This window comes from Neofelis nebulosa, chromosome 8 (genome assembly GCF_028018385.1).
Source record: "Neofelis nebulosa isolate mNeoNeb1 chromosome 8, mNeoNeb1.pri, whole genome shotgun sequence".
In the NCBI taxonomy this organism is placed as follows: domain Eukaryota; kingdom Metazoa; phylum Chordata; class Mammalia; order Carnivora; family Felidae; genus Neofelis; species Neofelis nebulosa.
Window position 1 is genome coordinate 52,515,470 of NC_080789.1, and position 11,007 is coordinate 52,526,476.

General features: G+C 41.6%; 1 protein-coding gene across 3 annotated transcripts in view; it reads right to left on the reverse strand.

Moving 5' to 3' along the window:
* The window catches only part of TBK1 (TANK binding kinase 1), a 53,890-nt gene extending 43,445 nt beyond the window's left edge, over positions 1-10,445 (reverse strand). For 2 of the 3 annotated variants that reach the window (XM_058742139.1, XM_058742137.1), the window contains exons 1-3: positions 10,308-10,445; positions 7,769-7,886; positions 2,233-2,373 (exon numbers count right to left, since the gene is read on the reverse strand). In XM_058742139.1, the coding sequence (XP_058598122.1) occupies positions 2,233-2,373; positions 7,769-7,855 (228 nt within the window). In that variant the 5' untranslated portion in view covers positions 7,856-7,886; positions 10,308-10,445. Of the gene's footprint in view, positions 1-2,232; positions 2,374-7,768; positions 7,887-9,719; positions 10,157-10,307 lie in introns of those variants that run through there. The other variant, XM_058742138.1, reaches the window with a different exon arrangement.
* Between the last annotated feature and the right edge of the window lie 562 nt (positions 10,446-11,007).

Sequence of the window (11,007 nt, forward strand, 5' to 3'; positions counted from 1 at the left end):
TTTATCTCTAATTTTGTATCCTTTTTTTTTAAAATTTTTTAAAATGCATTATTTTAAAATTATTTTTAACTTTGTTTTTTTTTTTTTTTTAATGTTTATTTTGAGAGTGCGCAAGTGGTGAAAGGGCAGAAAGAGAGGGAGGGAGAGAATTCCAAGCAAGCTCTGCACTGACAGCTTAATCTCACAAACTGTGAGATCATGATCTGAGCCAAAATCAAGAGCTGACACTTAACCGACTAAGCACCCCAAGACTGTTGTTTTTAGCCAATGAAATAATATATGTTGATTGTTGAAAATCTGGGAAATATCCATAATTCCATCACCAGAGATAATTACGCTAATATTTTGGTGCACTTCCTTTTAGCCTTTTTCCTATATATCGAACCACACTATAGATACATAACACTATTTGTACATGATACCTACCGTACATTCAGGATCATACTGCATGTATGTTTTAATCCTATTTTTCTCACGTAATATTATACACAAACATGTTCCCAGGTGATTCAAATTTTGGTAAACATCTCTTCATTACTGCTTAACTACTGTGTAGCGAAGAATAAATTCTACCACAAGAAAGGTCAGGCCTTTGTCTGCCCTTGGCAACTGGGAGGTGATCACTAGACCTCTGGAGTATCTTGTGTGCCAGAAGTGTCTTTCTTTGGGAGCTCTGGCCACATAACAGTCTAATAATGTAATTTATAATGGGGGTTTTAGGATGCACACATCCACTTCAACTTCCAGAGGAAATGGAGACTGAAGGGGTTGGCCTGAAACTCTGGAAAGGGCAGCCACGTAGGCAGTATGTGATGGAGTCCCAATAAAAAGTGTAGACATCAAAAGCTCTAGTGAGTTTCCAAGGCTAGCGACGCTCTGTGCATACTGTCATACATCAAGGCCAGGAGGGTAATGTATCCACGAGGACAAGGAAGACTCATGTTTGGAATCCGCCTACGAATTTCTTCCTGTGACTAGTTCTAAGTCGTATCCTTTCGCTACAATAAAACGAACTGTAAGGATAGAGCTTTCCCGAGTTCTGTGAGTCCTTCAACCTTCTAGCAAATTACCAAACCTGGGGACAGTCACGGGGAGCTCCAGACTTGACCCGGTCAAGTGATGACCAAACAGCCTCAGGGACCCCTGAGTTCACAGCCAGCGTCTGAATGAGCACAGTCTTGTGGGGACTGTTCTCTCCAACTGTGCAGTATGCCAAACTCTTCTGCAGCAGCTGGGGTCAAAAAGTCTTGAACAGAGGAGGCAGTCTGAAGGACTATGCTCTTAGCATGGAGTATAGCAAACTGAGTATCTATCATATATTCTAACTTATTTAACCATTCTTTATTATAAACAGGGCAGTATGAACATCTTTGTGCATAAAACTGTAATTTACATTTCTGATTAGTTCCTAAAAGGAAGTACTCATTAAAAATGAAATCACTATTATAAGGAGTATAAACTGCCAAACTATTATTCAAAAGGTGTGATTTTATTGATTACCCATGTCTAAGGGGATTAAACTAGATTTCTATTTCCATTACTTCTAATTTTCCTAACGACATTCTTATTTTCATTGTTTCTCCCTAAAGTCAGTCCTATCCTTAACATACAGTATTAATATATATAGTATATACGCTCTATGTTATATAAATTTCTGGATTCCTAGGATTTTTATCCTTTTACAAAGCTTCTTTGTATTGACTCGTTACTTTCAGAATTATGATGATTTCATGGGGCACGTGGGTGGCTCAGTTGGTTAAGTGTCCAACTTCAGCTGAGGTCATGATCTCAGGGTTCATGGGTTCGAGCCCTGCATCAGGTTCTGTGCTGACAGCTCGGACCCTGGAGCCTGCTTCGGATTCTGTGTCTCCCCTTCTCTCTGTCCCTCCCAACACTGCACACTCTCTCTCTCTCTCTCTCTCAAAAATACATAAACATTATAAAAAAAAAAAAAAGAATTATGTCAATTTAACTTCACTTAGTTTTTAGTAAAATGCTGGTAACCATATTCTATACTCTTATTTCTTATGCTACCTTTTCTGATTCCATGATACTTCCATCGTTATATCTCCTCAAGAATCTTTGAGGACACAGTATTTGGTTATATGAACTGTAATTTTCACCATTAACAAAAAACTCATTGTTTATAAAACAATTTTTTGCATTGGGTCATTTCTAAATTGCAATAACTACAACAAACATGAGAAGATTAACTAAAGTGTTACTACTTACCTCCTCTTCAATAGCAAATAATTTGACAATATTTTTGTGATTGAGTTTTTTTAACACTTCAAATTCTCTCATTTGAACATCCACTGGACGAAGGAAGCTTATGTTATTAAATACTTTGATAGCAAATAAGTCACCAGTTTTCTAAAAAAAGAGAGAGAGAGAAAGGTTTTATTTAAAATATAAACATTTAAAATATAAAATATAAATATTTTATTTAAAATATAAATATTAAAATAGAAATAAAATATAAATAAAAAAGGCTGCCATCAGAACTAGATAGCAATTTACCTTTCTTACAGAACACCTAAATATATATATATATTTTTTTTTTTTTTTGAGAGAAGGGGAGGGGAAGGGGCAGAGAGAGAGGGACAGAGAATCCCAAGCTGCCAGCACAGAGCCCAAGGCAGGGCTCAATCTCACGAACTGTGAGATCATGCCCTGAACCGAAATCAAGAGTCAGATGCTCACCAGTGGAGCCACCCAGGTGCCCCATAGGACAGTTAAATATTTTTAAGCATAGGTAATTCTATTAGGGCTCTTCACTTGTTTTTATTTTTATTTATTTTTTTGAGAGACAGCAAGTGAGTGAGGGACAGAGAGAGACAGAGAGGGAGGGAAGGAGAGAGGGGGAGAGAAAGAGAGAGATTGAGAAGCAAGGCTCACCAAAGTGGAGCCTGAGCTCACCTGATGTGGGACTCAAACTCAGGAACTGTGAGATGGTGACCTGAGCCAAAGCCAGGTGCTTAATGACTGAGCCACCCAGGCGCCCACCTCACTTGTTTTTAAAGCTAAAATCAGTCAATCAACTGCTCCAAATCTCTTTCAAATGGTATGCTTTGGAATGAAGAAATGGCTATTTTCTTTCATATTAAAACACTTCCAGAGGTGCCTGGCTGGCCTAGTTGGTATAGCAGGCAACTCTTGATCTTGGGGTCATGAGTTCAAGCCCCATATTGGGCCTAGAGCCCACTTAAAAATGAATGAATAAATGAATGAATATTGGGGGGGAAAAAGCTTCTGTTATGATACATGAGGCAAAGATAGTCCTTCACATGTAAGAAAAAAAGAGCTTTAATAATACCAAATGTGAAAGTATATTTTAGATAAGAAAGTGGGGGCAGGGGGCACCTGGGTGGCTCAGTCAGTTGAGCATCCAACTTTGGCTCATCTCATGGCTTGTGAGTTCGAGCCCCACGTCAGGCTCTGTGCTGACAGCTCAGAGCCTAGAGCCTGGAGCCTGTTTCAGATTCTGTGTCTCCCTCTGTCTCTGCCCCTCCTCCACTCACACTGTGTGTGTGTATCTCTTTCTCTCTGGCAAAAATGAATAAACATTAAAAAAAAAAATCAAAAAGAAAAAAAAGGGGAACTCACAAGGGTTTCTCCTGGGCCTCATAATTTAAAAACTAAACAAAACAGAAAAAGAGAGATTGAAAACCACATTCCACATAGGAAATTTCATTAGGATCTCAAAGTAATGAAATTAATTGTTAAGAAACACCCCCTCTATGCAACACTGTGTGTGTGGATATGCGAGTGGAAGTAGGAGTTGGAGTCGGTCGGGTTCAAGTAGAGTATCGTCATTGGATTGCACCACTGCTGCCTTGGAGAACTTCTGCGACTTCACCTAGATGACGAGGGCAGATTGTTTCTTCACAAAGCCTTCTCTTAGAGGATCAAAGGTATTTCCTCTTCTCTGTGGATGTACCTGCAGCACCCACTCTCACAGCACACTGAAGTAGATTACACAGAAAATGACAATGCACGCTTCTGGCTGGGAGGGACTTTTCGAGGTACAAACATAAGCTTCATTTCAGATACACATTACCTATGTTCTTCATATTAACCTGACTTTAAGCTCTCTTCCAGACCCTCCCATCTCCTTCCAATCACTCTAATCTAAGCAATCTCCTTGGTGGTCAATCCAGATTCTCGGAGTTAAATCTTACTTTTCCCATAATGCAAGGTTGAACTTCCCTGGAGCAAGTGGAAAGATCATTTCCTCTTTGAATTTGGGGTTCGAGCACCACCTGCCTAAAGATATTTCATGGCTTCCCATCTGTCAGGATCTCTGTGCTCTCTCTACAGCTTTCCCACTGCTGACAGCCATGATCACCTCAGAACCTCATGATCTTTTTTTTTTTTTTTAAGTTTTATTTATTTTGAGAGAGAGAGAGAGCACGAGCAGGAGAAGGGCAGAGAGAGAGACAGAGAGAATCCCAAGCAGGCTCTGCACTGCCAGCACGGAGCCCGTTCTCACCTACCAGGAGATCATGGCCTGAGCCAAAACCAAGAGTCGGATGCCTAACTGACTGAGCCACACAGGCACCCTAGAACTTCTTGACCTTTTTCTCACTCAGAACCTCATGATCTGTTTCTCACCTCAGAACCTCATGATCTTTTTTTCTTAAAACCATTTAACTGCTTCACAATCTCTCTTCAAGATCACTATTTGGAGACCACCATCTATGTGCCGTGATCACAACTCCCTCACCCTTGTCCTCCCCTCACACCAAAGACACATATATTTTTTTCCAGAGAAAACGTCCACTGACCATTTTCAGACAATATGAAAAGAGAATAACAACTGAACCACAATCAAATTACAGTTTTTCCATTTGTTCAACCAGAATAAGAACACTGTCAAATCTATACGACCCAACGTGTACCACCAAGATTTTGCTTGAGGATTCCTGTCTTCAACGTAGTCTAAAATTAGGATAATCCTATCAGAGGAGCAATCAGGGAAAATAATATAATGTTGCAAAGTGCCCACTGAGTTCAAGGCTAGCATTTTCCAAACTTCTGTAGTCTATATCATAACTGTTAGATTATTGGCACAACAGTTGGGAATCTATTGTTTTCCATTTATTCAACTGCACAGTCATCTATCATTCACTGTCCCTAAGTCAAAGGGAATATGAATAATACTTAGAGATCTACGTGTATATATAAAGTTGACCTCAGAAAGACATGAGGGTTAGAGGCGTCAACCCTCCATGTGGTCGAAATTCCACGTATAACTTTGACTCTCCAAAAACTTAACTACTAACAGCCTACTGCTGACTGGAAGCCTTAACAAAAATATATATTTTGTATGCTATGTTTCTATAACATACGTTATATGTTACATTCTTACAATAAAGTAAGCTAGATTAAAGAAAATGTTACTAAGAAGTCATAAGGAACAGAAAACATATTTCCAGTACTATACTGTACTTATTGAAAAAAAATCCACACGTCAGTAGACCCACACAGTTCAAACCTATGGTGTTCACGGGTCACTTGTACACACATATGCAGATCACCACATCCTTCCTACAGCTCTCTTCCCTTTAGCTCCCCCATGGGTATCACACACACACACACACACACACACACACACACACACACCCGTCACACACATTAGTAACTATAAGCAACTCCATGAAAAAGACAAAGTAGGTAACACCCTCTGAAGGACAAATAGTAAATTTGGAAACCTGGTCATTCTAGGCAATAACATGAAAGGGCTTACCTAATATCATGGTTAAAAAATCCTTAAGCAGTTATTAAAAGCAAGTAGGATTTTCGGGTATAGCCCTAATTCTTTGAAATTAATGTCACTGAGAACAAACACGGTTTCTTAAAATATATCCCTGGGAAGAGTATTATGGACTGAATACTAAACTGAGTCTTCACAATCTTTTAAGTAAATTCCTATGCCTCTCAAATCCTTATTTTAGGCTTTCTGACTATATTGGATAAAGTACATTTTTGTTTCCTTTGAGGAAGAATTTGGGTTGTTTTAGGGTAGTCTAATCCGTCCTCATTCATTCATTCAACATTTACAGAATGCCTACTATATATAGGAACTTAAAAGGAGGGCACTGAGTATCTAAGTAGGGAAAGAGGACCAGAATCAATGAAATATTTACGAGCACCAGGCTCTTTAAATATGCCTCACCCAATCTCTATCACTATTGACTACCTATCATTCTATCAGTCTCCAACTGACAACCTTGCTACTAAACCCAAAACTCTCTGTGGGAAGGAACTGTGCATCATTTGCAGTTATGTTCACCGGGTTCATCACAGTGCCTGTCACATACCAAGTGACTATTAAAATCTGTTAATGTGGGTCACAGGAAGACAGACAATCAGATGTAGTCTCAACGCTAAACCTTGTGTCGCCACCCACCTCTTCTTCTTCTTGGCACAGGGCACAAAGCAAAAACAATTTCTAGGATAGGAATACCCAAAGTTGATCACAATGGACACAAAGACAACAAATTTGATCAAGGACTCAGTACCAGTGGATAATTCTGGAAGAGAGAAAAAGGCTAAAAGCTCTCTGTAGGACACTTCTGATTCATTCTCTATGAACCACAGAGACTGTTTACAGTCATAATCTCTCCCCAGAGGAAACAGTCCCTTCCCTCTGAATGCTTATCTCACTGTTACTGACAGAACTGATTGGTAATCACCAAGGCTACAGGAAAATATGAAGAAACTCCTCCTTACTAAAATACTTAAAGCTCTGGTTTCTCAAAATAAGAATTTAAAAGGCTCTGAAAATCAAGCTCAAAACAAATTCAAAGTGTTGAAAAATTAGTGGATTATTTGCATTATAAAGGAATTTTCTACTCCAGCTTCCCTCCCAGAACAGCTCTAATGATCTTAAATTTCTTCAACTTCTTTATTTTCTAATTTTTAAAAATTAGCATTTATTTATTTTTGAGATAGCGTGTGTGCGAGCAGGGGAGGGGCAGAGAGAGGGAGATACAGAATCAGAAGCAGGCGCCAGGCTCTGAGCTGTCAGGGCAGAGGCTGACTAAGGGCTCGAACCCATAAACCGTGAGACCATGACCTGAGCCCAAGTCCGATGCTTAACTGACTGAGCCACCCAGGTGCCCCTTACATTTCTTCACTTTAAATTATATTAATTATCTTTAATTTCATCCTCCAATATCGAATCTGACAGAAAATCTTTTCGGTTCTTGAAGTGCCTCCAAGATTAGCCCTCTCATTCTATTTTCACTTCCACTAACAAGTTCTGGCTACCTCATACCTTTTAAACGTGGACTCCTTGCTGATAATCTCATTTGATTCTAAGCTACCTTGCAGGGTGCTGTTTACTGGGGCATGAAGCTATAGGACAGCATATCAGCATCATCTGTGGATTCCCCTCAAACCATACATCTGCCTCCCAGTATTTCTCCCTCATCTGTAGTCCAGTCCGGTACACCGACATACCCAACTTGTTAGGGAGATCACTCACTACCACCGGAGGCCTAGGTTGGGAAAAGAATCAGAAGGTAGAACATGAATCTTCCTAGTCTCTTTATTTTCCCCACTCTCAACATATAACCTCTGCCACCACTGGGCAGACATCACTGACTCTGACACAAGCTATACTTGAAATAACCACACGAACAGGTACTCTCTTTAGACAGTATGACCAAAAACATCAAGTCTCACATCTTAGTACAAGAGTGCTTCTCAGAAGAGTACATACACAGTGCTAAAAAGTCTTCAGGGTTTTCTTTGAACCAACCTTATGCCTTCCACGAAAGACATTTGCAGTAGCTCCTTGGCCTAAAATATCAGATAAAAGCCACAGATGATTAGAGGTGCTCTGCATCTCGGCTTGGTCAGGAGATCTTCTTATTAAACTAAGAGAAAAAAAAATTGCATGTTTGTTTTAAGGGAATAATACATTTGAGGAACAAATGTTAGATCCTTTTGGTCTCAAGTAAGATCACCCCTTAGTTGTTGCTAACTTGAAGCACACAGTCTAATGTAACAATCTAAGTTTCTAACAACATTAAAGGCTAAAATGCTGGCTGGGCTCTGAAAAAAACATTAACTGATGACATATATTCACTTTAATTCATTTATCACAGGGCTACAGAAACATCTATTTCCCTTCTAATTTTACCTCTGTCAGAGTGATACTGGCCACTTCTCTCCTTCAAATGTTTTGAAAGATTGATCAATGATGAATTATAAAGTGTTTTAAAATAAAGTAACAATGTACAATATAACAGACAGTAAAAGAATTACTTTGTTTCCTTAAGGGCAGGGTTACACAATGAAAACAACTGTTGCCATGGCATAACATTTCCATAGCTTAAAATTTCATCTGCATAGCACCTGACAATCATAATGGAAAGGTGCAAGGTTTTTTATACCTGAAAAGTTACTAACTCTCCTGAAATTAATTTAAGGATAGTTTCTCCAATCTCCAAGTATAAAAACAGACACATACTAAGTGTATATTATCAAGTCTTAAAAAATGAGCAAGTGGAAGCTATCTATGCATGCAAGTGCAGGCTATTATATATTAAGTAAAATCTCTGTAACTTCTGCTTAATTTTGCCATAAACCTAAAACTGCTCTAAAAAGTTGACTTAAGAAAAAAGCAACACCCCTAGCCTTGTCCTTTAATACTGGAAGGCTATATAACTATAAGGATATTAAAATATTTGAGCTCCCCGTTGGAATAAAAATCAGGTATGCTAAGTAACATAAACCCTAGTCTCACCATGCCACCTTAAATGTGCGGTAATATCAGATCAAAAGGGATCTTAATACCCCTCTGAACTCCGTTAGAATTCGGTGATGAACTAATGACTGCCAATATTCCAAGAAAGATTAGGAACATGAAGAATGGCCAATTTTCAACAATCTTTGATATACTAAGATATATAATTTTACCACCCATCTAATTTAGATAAGGAATGTTATATACAGCACTTTACTGCAAATAAGCAATAAAAATAAGATTCATTTTTTACAAGTAAGGGATACACCTTTGTCAGCTGAGGTAATAACAATAAACTCCTCAACTATCTTTTCAATATTTACAAATACTTGTCAATAATGAAAACCCTTCCCTAATTGCTGTAACTGTGCTGAGATAACTGTAATGGAAAACAGTGTCGTTAGGTACCTATATGTACCTAGTGAATAAATATAAACACATTGATCAGCTCAGATATCTGCTTCTCTACATGAAGATAGCAGACTAGTTTCACAGTCATCAGGGGGAAATGTCTTTTGGTGACTACCTTCCAATAAACCCACAATAACAGCATGCTAAAACATGACTCAGCACATCCACAAGGTGTATGCTTTATAAATCTTGATACACTACAGGCAAGCACTCAACAAGTATGTTACTAGTGACTCCGCCTTAAGCCTACTTCCTTACACCGTCCAAAAACGAAAGTTATTATTCGTCCATAGATGAGAACAGGTTTGGTGACAGGCACGCGGACAAAGTTCAAGGATTTTCAAACTCTACCACTATGTTAAATAATTCAGGGTTCTAGAGTGGAAAAAACAAAAAAAACAAAAAAAACAACAACACTCGGTTTTTGGTTATGTACTGGACAGTTAACGGGTAGACCTTGTTTTGAGGCCACCTACTGAAAAACACCTGGGAAACCGACTGGAAAACAACCCCGTAAGGCATTTCCCAAAGGGAATGTTTGGGAATTTACATTATAGGTGTATATATTAATAAACGTCTGCTTCCAGCTTCCGGTTAGTCAATCCCCGCCGTCATCATCACTAAAACCCAAACGAAACGTCTCTTTTGAATCATCTGAAAAACCAATCCATTCAAACAGTGACGATCGTGTCAACGCTCATAAAGAGGGGTAGAAGCGGTCCAACTCCAAGGAAAAGAGGAATCCATCTCTGCAGCGCGGCCAGGGCCCAGACCCGGTAACGGGCACGGCCTCTTTCTTCCTGCCCAACGTCGCTATACGCTGACCCGGGAGGGCCCCGGTCAGAGGGCCGGCCAGGGGGCGAGGAGTAGAGATGGAAGGGACCGGGCCCGCGCGACCATTCCACCGGGTTTCGGACGCCCCAGACACCCGGGGTGGGGGGGGCGTCCACCTAGTCGAGGTCCGGGGAGGGCTCGGCCTCGGGTCGTGCAGGGCTTCTCGGGTCGCCCGCCCCGCCCCCGCTCTGACTCAGCATCCCCGCTGCCCACAGGGGGCGGAAGCGCTCGGCGCGAGCCCGTGCCCACCTCGCTACCCGTGCCCCGCGCGGCTCGGCCCCTCCGCCCGCGCCACCCCACTTACCGCGCCCGGTCTCCGTCGCGCCACCGCCAGCGGGCTCCCGCGGCCTCCTTGCGCCTCGGGACACTTCCGGCTTCGCGAGCCCTGGCCGCGGGCCACGTGACCGACGGCCGGCGCGCGCCGGTGCGCGTGCGCACGCCCGCCGGACCGTTCCTGGCCTCGGCAGCCTGATGCTGGTGCTGTGCTGTGTGTCTGGTGCGGCGGCTGACTTCCCGAGCCTTTCTAGGGAGGGGTGGGGAGGCCGGTGGCTGTCTGGAGTCCGAGCCGGTCCACACCCTCTGCCTGTCCCCCCCTTGCTCTCCGGGTGAAGCTTGGGGGGGCGGGGGGGGCCTGCGCAGTAAGCAGTTTCAGATTCCTACAACTGCAAATCCCGCCCAGTTCTCGAGAGCCAACGGCAGAGTGCGGCGTGCGGTGGTAGTAGGGAAGACAAACAGCGAACTCCTGATCGCAAACACTCAGAGTCACAGGTGTGCAGACTGCTAGACACGAGAGAGGCTGTCACTGGGGAATATCATCGTCTGGAGGGATCGATCTGGAGCCGCTTTAAAGACCGTAGGCAGCCGTGGAGCCCCATGATCGCCTCAGAATAATCCGGATGTAATTCTTAGTGTAAATGAGCTCACTTCTTATATATTTGCCGTTGTGGGGTGAGGGAGTCCGCAATGTCTTCATTCTCTCTTTAAGCGGTATTTTGGAAAATGGC